The sequence below is a fragment of the Rhipicephalus sanguineus genome, chromosome 3 (genome assembly GCF_013339695.2).
Source record: "Rhipicephalus sanguineus isolate Rsan-2018 chromosome 3, BIME_Rsan_1.4, whole genome shotgun sequence".
NCBI lineage: Eukaryota > Metazoa > Arthropoda > Arachnida > Ixodida > Ixodidae > Rhipicephalus > Rhipicephalus sanguineus.
Genome location: NC_051178.1, coordinates 81,555,758 through 81,568,532, shown reverse-complemented (window position 1 = coordinate 81,568,532; position 12,775 = coordinate 81,555,758). Strand labels below are relative to the sequence as shown.

General features: G+C 44.1%; 1 protein-coding gene across 1 annotated transcript in view; it reads right to left on the bottom strand.

Annotated features, from left to right (window-relative positions):
• The window catches only part of LOC119386796 (putative phosphoenolpyruvate synthase), a 122,378-nt gene that overhangs the window by 38,083 nt on the left and 71,520 nt on the right, over window positions 1-12,775 (bottom strand). The window contains exons 26-29 of the mRNA XM_049414040.1: window positions 6,566-6,724; window positions 2,921-3,055; window positions 1,175-1,259; window positions 492-577 (exon numbers count right to left, since the gene is read on the bottom strand). Of these exons, the coding sequence (XP_049269997.1) occupies window positions 492-577; window positions 1,175-1,259; window positions 2,921-3,055; window positions 6,566-6,724 (465 nt within the window). The remainder of the gene's footprint in view (window positions 1-491; window positions 578-1,174; window positions 1,260-2,920; window positions 3,056-6,565; window positions 6,725-12,775) is intronic.

Below are 12,775 nucleotides of genomic sequence, written 5' to 3'. Positions count from 1 at the left end.
GAGCTATAACGAGGCGAAACATTCTTTACCACCGAAAAACACATGTGGAGAGGGCACAGGCAGCTGAATGACAAGCCTTAGAACATAGCGCGAAGAAAATTCAGTTCTTTTGGAATCAAATAGAGCAAGGTTTCGCCGACACATGCGTCGCCGAAATAATATATTTGTTCAACTTCAAGTATTAATCTGGTGACTGCAGACTTATGCCTGCTCACGACTACTGTCTTATCAAATCTAGGTTGGCGCTGTCGGTGGTGTCACATATTTTCTTTAAATTTTCAGCCTGTTACATCAATTGCATTCACTGAGTGAATACTTCATGCTATTTTAGCCATTTATAAGCAGTTATGCGAATTAGTTACACCGTAATTACTTAATATTTTAGCCAGTAGGGTAAATCATAGTGCTTTTCAAAAAGAAACTCTAAATTGCTTGCAGTCAGCGCCCGAACATTGTGGACATGCGAGTCAATGTGCCATTGCGTTGCTTACCTGAACCATTCGAGGAACACCAGCACTTTCGACGTCTCCTCCTAGAAGAATCTTTGACAGCTCGCTGAAGACTTCGTTGTTCAGTTCTGCGAACAGTGTGAACGTTGTTACTTCGCGTAACGTCACATTGACAAAATGTGGCAAGACATTTATGGTTCCTGAAAAGTGCAAGTATGTCCGACTAGTTGCTGGTGGCTACGCTTATATTTTGAATGCAGTCACGCTGGGCAAACTCCTAAGGACGATCCATCAGCAGGTTGAACTATGGCATAAACACATTTGTGACCACATTTATTGTTTCCTTCGTCATATGACGTGGCTGATGTTTTAATTAGTAGTGAAGGAATTCATACACCCTATATAGCAGTCGACCAATACTACTACTACTACTACTAATAATAATAATAATAATAATAATAATAATAATAATAATAATAATAATAATAATAATAATAATAATCAATCAATCAATCAATCATTTATTTAACGTGCCCAGGAACAAGCGTAAGGTCTTTGTGCTGGCGCACGCAAAAAAAACAATAAAAATAAGCAATACAATACAGACAGTTTTCAGAAATAAAAAGAGCAAAAACACGTAGTTGTAATAGTAATGGTAATAATAATAATACAAAATGAGGAGCATGTAATACAGTGTACAACAAAACACTTTGAAGTTCACTAACCTCCGCTGGCAGTAGCTAGTACCTGTAAGATGATGAGATTGTACATCGATGACGTCGCAAATCCCTTTATTAAGAGAACGGCGGGCTGCAACAAAACATAGACGTTGTAATAAGAACATTCTACCAATACCTACTATCTTGTGGTAGCAACATGGCAGCTTTCAGTAACCGAACCTATCAATAAAAATTTTTCATTCCGGATTACACATGACTGAAAAATTTCTTAGATAACGTCACAAAAGGCTTTTTCGAAGGTTCGTAGAAAATTACCAGCCCAAGTAAGAAGGAAGCTCGGCGATAAGAGTACCATTACGGCGTGCAGCTTGAGTTAATCGTTATTTCTGGGCCAACTGCCCAGACTGTCGTATAGCCCTCGTGTGTTTTATTGATATTGCAAAAACCTTAGTTCGCTATAACACTTCATTCGATACAGAATAATGCGGCGTTTAGACGTAGTGTTCGTGCTATATATGATTGCTGGTTCAGGCTGGGAAAACTGACCCCTACACACTACGCACTGAAAAGCGAATAATCAATGTCACGTCAACAAGAGATCTGTGCGACAATTCTTCTAAATAATTATTTAATTTCTTAAATGGCATCAACTGCTGCTCAAATTTATTTATTTACTTATTTACTTATTTATTTATTTGTTTGGAAACGACCTCACAGGCGTTGTCGGACAAAGCGTAACGGGGCGCCGCAACAATAAGCAATTGGCTCCTTCAAGATTACATTTTTTGTTGTTGTTGCACAAGTTTAAACAAATATTTCAGCTAGGCTATTTTTACTGTAGAAGCCGAGAGGATTGACCAAATGGATTCGATTTCTGTGGACTTACTAGATTTCTGCTGGTGCGGACGCTGGCCTTACTTATGCACCGCGCTACAAGATAATGTGTATTCCTCTGTAGGCTATAATTATCGTATTATGAAGAGGAGGTATACTCTAGCATCGGGAATTAACATTAGAGTAGCAGGTGCAATACCAATAAAATGTAAGGTAAAGAATGAATTCGCTGCAGACATAATTACATATCCCTTTCGACGTGCCTGCTAAACATAGCTTCCTCATGTACGGTATTTCTGCCGAAAATGCAAATTACTGAAGCAACTATTATGCTCATAAGTGGTGACAAAAGTGCATTTCAAATCAACGACGCGCTTCTATCTCGCACACTATTTTGAAGGTTTTTAAAAATATTGGCTCCATGACGATTCCTACAAACATTGCATTCCTCGAACTTTCCTTCATGGTCTTTAAAAGGATTCTCTATTAAGATAAAGCTAATCAATTTTAGCACAATAGTTTCAACAGTAATTTTGTTTCTCAAAATCTCAAGATTATAGCATTCCCAAAGATCTCCCTGATACAACGAACATCTTGACTGTACACGACATTATTCACGTCCTAGTAGTAAGGTACACAGCATAACACGTTTCGTGAAAACAGGTTACTCCGATATCACGGAACTGACCGATATCACAGAAGTGCATCAGGAGCATTTCCGTTGTGTGCATCCATCAACTATTCATGGCGCTGGGTGAAGACCCCATTTTTATATTGAATGTCGTGCTGGTGAAACAGTATTGATCATTTTAGGCAAACAAAACGTAGGAAATTATCTGAGAACGTTTTCTAGCCCACATTTCCTCGTGGGCGAAGCAAAAAATGTGGTATCATGAGGGTCTCGAGATAAGGCGAAGCAAGCAAAGTTCAACCATTCAAGCTACGTAGCATTCATACCTCTCTCATGTGATGCAAGCTGCGACCAATGTATTCGTACAGCTGTTCAGCAGTGATCATTCCGTCATCGGAGAGCCTGAGTTCAGCAGCTTTAGCAGCAGCCTTATCGTACTCTTTCGAGCGAGCAAACATCATCTGCGAGATAAAATCCAGCGCGGTTTCACAAAAAAGAATTATCGGCAAAGAAAAGTCACAAATTTCGTTAATCGAAAAATAAGAAATAAGAAAAGTATATGGCACACTTTAATATTGTATGCGTTTTTTGTATTAGGCCACGTGACTTCCCTAGCGATATGACAGTTTAAATTTCTTTGATCATCGGCTCTTGAGCCAACAAAGTGAGCGCTGTAACACATGTTTCAGGTAAATACTGCCTAACAATGGTATGATGCATGCTTGTATGGTCTGGTTATCATTTTATATGTTGTACTATCGCTTTGTTGAAATTCTTCGCACACAATCGAAACCTTAAAGCCCGCCATGTTGTCTTTCCTGTATTGATACTCTTATTTACTCATTTTACCAAGCAGGTTCTATTATAAAGTTAAGCATACATTAGATTGACGCAGAGAGAGAGAGAGAGAGAGAAGGAATGTAGGAAAGGCAGGGAGGTTAACTAGACAATGCGTCCAGTTTGCTACCCTACACATGGGGAGGGGGAATAGGGGAGTAAAAGAGAGAGAGAGAAGGATAGACACATGTCACATCACACACACAGTGCCGAGTTTCACAGGCGGTCGCTCAATAGGGTTCTTTTCAAGTACCGCAGTAGGGCTCGTGTGGCTTTCTGGGCTGATATGCTGCGCGACCAGGCTCCTAAGATCTTTGCTTCATTAAAGGGACGGTCATCCAGTCTATCCAAGGCACACTGGAGAGTCCGGCGATCTTCATCAAATTGGGCGCAGTGGCACAAGAGATGTTCAGTAGTCTCTATACAATTGCAGCTTTCGCACATGGATGAATCGGCCATGCCAATGCGATGGCTGAATGAGTTAGTAAACGCTACACCGATCCACAACCGGCACAGCATTGTAGCGTCACGTCGAGAAATCTTGGATGGCAGTTGTAGCTAGAGTAATGATTCAAGGTTCTTAGGGCGAGGATTGGAGTTAAGCGGAGAATTCCAGTGCGCAAGCGTGGTATTATGCGCGATGCGACGAAGTTCTCTAGCTGCATCTACTCTCGACAAGGGTATGAACAGTGTGGGCGCTCCATCGTGGGCACATCGGGCAGCGTCGTCAGCGAGGTGGTTACCACTGATGCCACAGTGACCCGGCAGCCATTGTAAAACAATGTCGTGTCCTTGATTAGCGGCGCGATGACAAATTGCATTGATATCAGACACCAACTGGTGGTAGTTTCCACGTCGTAGACTTCGCACGCATTGAAGGGCTGCCTTGGAGTCGCAGAATATGGCCCATCTACTAGGGGATTCTTGCATAACAAACTCCATAGCGGCTCGAAGAGCGGCGAGCTCGGAGCCCGTAGATGTCGTGACGTGTGATGTCTTGAACTTGACGGTGATTGATCGAGATGGTATCACAAATGCACCTGTCGAACTTCCCGAGACCGAACCGTCTGTGTAAATATGTATTCGGTTAGCATACGACAAATGCAAAAGGTCCAGTGAGATCTGCTTGAGGGCTGCAGATGACAGGCTTGCCTTTTTAGATATCCCCGGCACTTCAAGGTGCACAGTGGGCCGTTTCATGCACCACTCCGGAGATAGTGGTATTGTTGCGGGCGAGAATCTCCACGAGATGGAATGCTGGTTAGCAGCAACAACCTTGGAAAACGCTGCCTTTGGTCTTTCTAGTGGCAAGCTAGCGAGGTGGTGGTCATGCACTCTGGATACGTAGCGGATATGTGCCCGGAGTGTGTCGACAGTTATATATGTTGTGATCGGGTGGTCTTTAGCAATAGCAATCGTTGCTACTGTGTTAGCACACCGAGGTAGCCCCAAGCATGTGCGCAGTACTTGGCCTTGAATGCTTTGCAGGACCCGGGTGTTAGTTTTTCCGGCGTTGGAAAGCACGGGCGTGCTATACCGCAAATATCCCAAGAAGAGCGCTCTGTACAGCTGAAGCATAGATGACACTGATGTGCCCCACGTTTTCCCAGCGAGAAATCTCATTACGTGTGTGATAGAGGTGAGCCTCTTCTTCAAGTGCGAGATGTGAGCACTCCATGAAAGATCTCTGTCGATAATGACGCCCAAGAATCGGTGACGTCTCGTATACGAAAGCCTCACGTTGTCGATGGAAACGGGATACCAGATCATGGGCTTGCGGGTAAAAGGGACTAAGGCGCACGGGTAAAAGGGACTAAGGCGCAGGTTTTAATATTGCTTCAGTCCTAATTTGCAGCGTCCCTAGTTAGAACAATCAGTTATTCAGGGCCGCAACAGGATTCTCAGGACCCCTTCATGAATTAAGTACACACGAAGCGCACGCCAAGACCTTTAAGGCGCGTTTTGGAGGCTGCGCTATACGATGTCACATATAACGGCGTTAGCGAAGCAAGATCTCTTCTGCGGAACATCGTATTTCACTGAATTGCGCTGATCCAGACGCGATTTTCATAGGGTACGACTTCTTGGGTGGCAAGGAGTCAGATAGAATCTGAGAAGAGACAGAGTGAGAGAAACAGAAAAATAGAAGGCTTCAAGAATATAGCAAGCAAGATAGCAGGCTTGAAGTAACGAATGCTTATAAATATAATAGCATTGTGCTGGTTAACCTCTGCTTTTCTTCGCTAACCGCTAACCGCTATCCCTGCCTTGCGTTAATGGAGCGACGGCTTCAATCTTCCATCGATCACTGAACTGAAGCATATACCTACCTAAAGAAAATAAGAGAACGGTTCTGGCTGCAATATTTTAGAGACAGCAGAGAAGATCGATAAAACATGATAGTCTCGCGGGCCTCCATTCGATTCTTGATTGTTACTTTCTTATTACGAAGACGTCCGATCTTGCGAGACATTGCGCGTTTCCTACGTGCCGACTGCGGTCAGTTTCAATATCGCCCGTCAAGTTAGATGACAAAAACCTGAAATTACGTGGAAGATTCGTAAAGTCACAGACTACAACTTCCCATATAAACTGCCCTAAAGTCAATAATGAAAAACGTTATTAACGTGCTTTTGTTAATTATTTACTTCAATGCCAATTTATTTCCGGGAAAGTATTGCCCCCTCCACGTATAGTACATGTGCGAAAATCCAGGCGCATGGATGTGATAGGTTTCTAGTATAAAAATTCAGTATTTTCCAAATGAAAACAGCCAGCATAGGCGTGTATATAGTGTAGTTATAATGTGTATAGTAGTGTAGTTATAATGAAATCTCAGGAACCGACACAAGGTAATTTGCTCATGATTCGCTGCGTATTAATTATACCTTCTTCAGCTGCTACAACAGTCGATTCGTTGCCGACTCGAAAAGTGAAGGTTTGTTTTCATTCAACAGTGTGTGAAAGGTGCCTTAAGGAGACTGCTCATGTGCAAAAGTGCTCCTCTTTCCTTGTAGCAATACTTATATGTCATGGCGCAATGCAAGGTAGATAAAATAAAGATGAACAAGACAGAGTAATCGAAACTTGTTCTCTATAATATCTGTTCACTTCAAAAGCCAGAAATGACTTGCCTTTAAGGTGAACAATATCTGCTCCGGAAGCTTCGTCCTCTTCAGCTGCCTGACTCTCTGCACGCCATTGGCCACTTCGGCGCTAACGTCCCGTCCCATGACGCTGTACATGAGTGACTTGTCCAGAAGCGATGACCCTGGGCCGGTTTTCCTTTGTCCCTAAAGTGTGAAAAAAAACGAACATTACATGTCACATACAGTATCTAACATTATATTTATTTTAGTTGAGATATTTAACCTAAAGGCCTACTGAAAAAAAATTACAATGGGGGCGATGGTTGGTGGTGGAGAGTCATCACTAAACCTGACAATAAAAAACTAATAGCACTTGTACATATGCAACAAATGAAGCAAAACGTACATTCTGGAGCAAACACACAGATCCCACACAATCTGGGGGTCGATGCCATGCGAAGCATTAGGCGAGCAGCGGCCTATACCGCATTTTTTTTTACTTCTTTGAGCCAAGCGTGGGGAGCTCAACTAACGCCTTTGTGCGTTTTGAGTAGTTCTGGGAATATGGCGGGCTTACAAGGCACGTCGACTACAATGGCGCCCTTAGGGCATGCTATGGGCCGACGTAACGTCGACACTCACGTTAGAGGTGTCAGTTTTATTGAAAGGATCTGCATGCTACGGCGCCATGATGTGCAGATCAGAAGCAGCTGTTTTCACCGTATTCCTCCGGGTTGCGTAACGGTTGACTATAGATTGGCGGGTCATAGGAGTTCATATGTAATCTTTATTACATTTTTATGAAAGAGGACAGCCAACAATGTAACCACGATTGACCTTACCCCGACATGACAAGTGTACAGGGTCTTTTTCAGAACCAGTTTCAAGCACTAGAGTTGGTCTGTGGTAGAATGCTTGACTGCCACGCAGAATGCCTTGGTTCTATTCCGGCTCTAACTGTGATTTTCATTCTTTCCGTTCCTTTCATTTCTTCCTCGACACCGCTGCCGAGGCCGGCGTCGGATTTCCTGGGACAAAAGTTCCCTAACGGTGCCACCTTAAGCTACCCAAAGTCAGTTATTGCCGTTACAGGATTTATGTAAACTGGATCACCGGTGGCACTTACCGCATTCCATGGGCCGTGGTATGCGGTTATGTGCCGCACATGATGGAGGAAAATGGTTTCGTGACGTATGCGACAAGTATCTCCCGGTATTATTGTAATGACCGTCTAATTCTGTTCGTCATACACCAATGCCCTCCCATGCCTATTTTGGTGGGCGTCACTTGTAACATGTAGTTCTGGCCCTACGTAACAGAGAGGCCGTGTTTTCTGCGTGCCGGGCGGTGCCATTTTCAGCTTCGCCATTAAAATTCCATAATGAATGTCTCGAATTACGTGCAAACTTCGTGATTTGTAAAAAATGGGTATGTCATAAGTTGGCACACACTACAACTTTCTGAAATAAACTGGCCTCAAGTGAATAATTAGAAGTTAATAATGAGTTTTTGATAATTAGTTTAGTCAATGTCATTTTAGTTGCTGCAGGGTTTTTCCGCCAACAAATAGAGTATGTCTGCGAAAACAACTGGAGTGTGACTGTCATAGAATTTTTAATAAAAATTTATACTCTAAAAAAAGACACCCTATAGTTTTAGCTATCAGAGCGCATAATGGTAGTGGTTATTACACAACGCGTGCACGCGTGTGCAAGTGAGGGAGAAAATGTGCTGTCAACCGCCACAGCTGGCAGCCCCATTCCAATCTAAGATTGCTTTCCCTCATTACGCTACTGTAACACGGCCAAAGTGACTTCAGAAACCGTTCGGCACGCAATTGATCAAGGCCGCACCATGTCCTTTTTTTTTATTGCGATAACAATTATATGGACACTCTCGACTGATTTCTGCCGTCGCCTTCTATCGACGCCGTCATGTCCTGGATATGTATATGTATGTATATATATATATATATATATATATATATATATATATATATATATATATATATATATATATATATATCTATATATATATATATATATATATAAAAGGCACAAAAAATAAAGCAGAAGAAAAATTGGACCATCTCCCCGAAGGGAACCCTGATGGGATGCGAAGCAGCAGCGTTGCGCACGGGTGGCGTCACGGGTTGAACGGCGCTAACGGGGGTGCTGCGGTGAGCGCTGGAAGATTCGTTTGAAGCGAAACTCGGTGTAGCGTTTACTGGTGTAAACGTTTGTTGGAAACGCAGACACGGGAGGCGAGCGGGCGTTGGAACCGGCAGCTGCGAGCGCTCCTGCGGGTGAGGAAGAGAGTGACGTACGCGCGCACCTGCGAGGGAAGCGTGCGAGGGGAGCGTGACGTCAACGCCCAGCTGTGGCGTGACCTACTTGGCACCGCTTTAACACCTGCGCCGAGGGAAGCGCATTGCTTCGCGTTTGTGCGGACGGAGTGACAGCGTTACACAGGCTAGTCAAAGAGCTGCTACGCATGTAAAAATTCTAAAAATACCCGACCGCGGATTCGAACCAGAAACCTCTCGCTCCCCAGCGCGCTGCGTTAGACAACTCAGTCACACGCCATGTATGCGCCGGGGAAATAACGGCGAGCAATTTATATACACCATGTACCGCTGGTGGTAAGCAAATCTCTGTGGAGCGTGAGCGTGTTTTCTATCATGCAACGCTCCTAATTTTCTTTCAATTTGAAAACTGCCTTTGAGCCGCGCACGACAAAGTGGCCCTTTTCTGTATCCACTCGTGATGTGGAAGGGGAAAAAAAGAAAGAACACCCGGGACACCTTGCATCAGACGCCCCCGTGTGGCTGGAGACGCAGCTAGTAACTCCACGCGCCACAGTTTGAAAGAAAAAGAAATATCTAAGAGCATCTTATTCTCCATTGTCGATACTTGCAGACGCAGCGCTCCTAATTTTCTTTCATTTCGAATACTGCCCTTGAGACGCGCACGACAATGTGGCCATTTTCTGTACCTACTCGGGTTGTGGAAGGAAAAAAAAGACAAAGAACACCGGGCACACCTTGCATCAGACACCCCCTGTGAGACGCAGAGGGTCACTCCACGTGCCGCAGTTCAAAAGAAGAAGAAATATCTAAGAGCGTCTAAATTCTAAATTTCTCCACTAATAGTAACCGCCAGTTTCATGGCCAATCCCCCGTATTGGGTAAGAGCCAAGATTTAAGGGTCAAGCATGCAAGCAAGCAAGCAAGCAAGCAAGCAAGCAAGCAAGCAAGCAAGCAAGCAAGCAAGCAAGCAAGCAAGCAAGCGTCTGATTCTCCATTGCCAACACTTGCAGCGTGTTGCTGAAGCACATAGGCGTTACAACTGTGACAGTTGCTAGTTCACGCTTGCCCTGTACATGCCTGTGCGTTCATTTAGGGCGCCCTTCTTTGTGCTTCAGCGGCACGCTGCAAGTATCGAGCTGCTTCTGGTCCTTCGTGTGACATTTCGATTTCTTGCTATCGCATTCATTGCTTCGCCCTTGCGGCGAAACTGTGACTTTTCTCCTTCTCAATCAGTGCAGCGATTGTTGGTGCGCGCGTTAAGGCTAGTTTGGCCGTTTTGTACGTAGGCAATTGGCTTTACTGGCGTCTATTAGCGACATAAAAAACACTTGTTTAGCTAGAAGCAGCAGAAAGCAGTAGATATTTCTAGGCATGGACAAGCAAAACGTTTCAATTCCAAATGTGTGCACTGGAGCAGTTTCAATCAATCGGCTTTAAAATACATTGAAAACAAAGCGGGCCAACCAAACATTTACGATTTGTTTGTATTAACCGAAAGTATGAATTATAAGAGTTTGAATTCTCGAGCGTCTACTTTATATATATATATATATATATATATATATATATATATATATATATATATATATATATATATATATATATATATATATATATATATATATATATATATATATATATATATATATATATATATATATATATATATATATATATCGCGTCTGCAGAATAAAGTGCTAGGCAGAGTACATGGCGTCGCTCGTATAAAAAGCACAACTGAATCATGGCTTGACGTTGAAACACCTGCATCTGCACTTGGAGTTACAAACTTGTCTTTTGTTTCAAAAGATAAAACTCTAGGTTGAGGATGCCCCAATTCTATCCACAAAACTTCGCACTCCTATAAAGTACACTCTTCGTTTGTGCAGGTGGGATAGCAATTTCCATAGCGTTCTTATATACGGCAAGTCTAGCGACAGAATCAGTACCGAGGTACATAAGTATATCCAGGTCCTGGTGAACGCTTAGTTTCCTGATATTTTATTTCCTGCTATTTGAAGCTAATGGCGCCCCTGCTAAATTACACGCCATATTAATTCCCCGCGAATAAATCTCTAAATGTTCTATTGTGTGCAATGTTACATTTCCGCCGCGAAATGCAACAGATAATATTGTAAGCCGGCACATAAAAGCTGCTTGTAGGAAGGGGATACAGTAAAACCCCGCTGATACGAATCTCGCGGGGTTACCAAAAATATTCGTATAACCCGAAATTCGCATCACCAGAAAACATGGAAAATTAGTATGCGACAAAAGAAAGTTGGCATACATTTTGATTTAGTGTTTCCCAGGGCCGCACCGACGTCATGAACAGCTCCGAATGATTGTCAGTAAAGTTTTCAGACGTCAACGATCATACTTGTACTCGTAAATATACGGTGCGTGCGCGCGTGTGTAATCAGTGAACTAGATGTGTTGTGACCCGTTACCGATAGTAGACCCTTCCTAATCTTACTACGCATTTCTGCATAACATCAGTTTACTGCGGCGAAAGTGACCTTAAGAAGCGCTTCGCACGCGATAGATGAAGGGCATAAAATTTTAGAATCGCTGTCTTTTGTTGCTGTTACATTCTTATCACGGTGATGTGGGGGGTGCTTTTCGGGAGATTTACAGCCGTGCCCGCACAATCGGGAGGTTTGCTCAAAATCCGGGAGTCTCCCGTGCAAATCGTAGAGTTGGCATGTGTGCGCATAGGCGTGCGCAGGGTTGCCCATCAGCGGGGCAACGGTTCATCGCAGCGCCCCCCCCCCCACCCTACTAAGTCAATGTATGGGGCAGATTTTGCGCCCCCCCCTGACTAGAAGAGTCAATGTACGGCGCAGATTTTGCGCCCCCCCCTCTTAGGTGATTAGGGGGGGGTGCCCCCCTGCCCCCCCCTGTGCGCGCGCCTATGTGTGTGCGCGTACGCTGCGAGGCCTAGCTCCTTCGCCAAGACCGTCCGCTTCGTCTCTCGGGGTCTTCGTCCACCTTTCATGGCACTTCATGATGAACCCGCAGCCCAATTTTCAGTCTTGTTTCATAGAACGCCTGATTGCGAGGACATGGCTTGCATCGACGCGACAGGCACGTGTTAATACAGTACAAAGACGCTGCTGCCTCGAGCACGGCAGCACACGTCAACGCGGTGGAAAAAAAAGAAAACAAACACGACGTCAACGCTACCTGTAATCTAAACGCGAATGCGCATAAAGGCCTCCAAGATTCGAGCGCACAATCTCTGAGGCAACTACGCACCGTTGACGGTGGCGCAGCGCGCATGCCCGCAACCGCCGCGTCTTTTGCAACAGCGCGGGCAGCCCCTGTTCGTACCTGTGCGCTAGCGTACGTTCGTATCAAACGTCACCGCGGGTGAAAATCGGTTCGCAACAACCGTACTCCAATACATTGCAGGCTAATGGGCCCTGGCCGGGACCACAGAAAAATTAGTATCACCCCGAAATTCGTAGGAGCCGTGATCGCATCACCGAGGTTTTACTGTATACAGACTCGCCTTCCATGAGACCTTACAATTATTCAAACTCTAAACAAAGAGAATACATTACATGAGCTTCCATAATTGTCGCTCCACGAATTGATTGTTTGAAAACCAAGGTCGCCCCCAGCACAACATGCCCGTCATTGAAGGGGAAACACGGAGGCATTTTGTAGTTATAATTGATACTGGATAATACACGGAGGCATACTGATTTTGGAGGCGCACACTGCAATATTTTCGTTCATTCATAAATATATTTCATAGGAGATTTCCGTGTCTTCAATGGTACCGGTTAGTCCTCATTGCCTGACAATATAACTCTTATGCTGAACAATTAATTTCAGGAGACAGTCAAGTATCACAGATATTAGCTGTCAGAACGCAGGGACTGGGAGTACTGAAGAAGGTAAGCTAAAGGACGCCTGCAGACGCACAACGTCGTCTATAA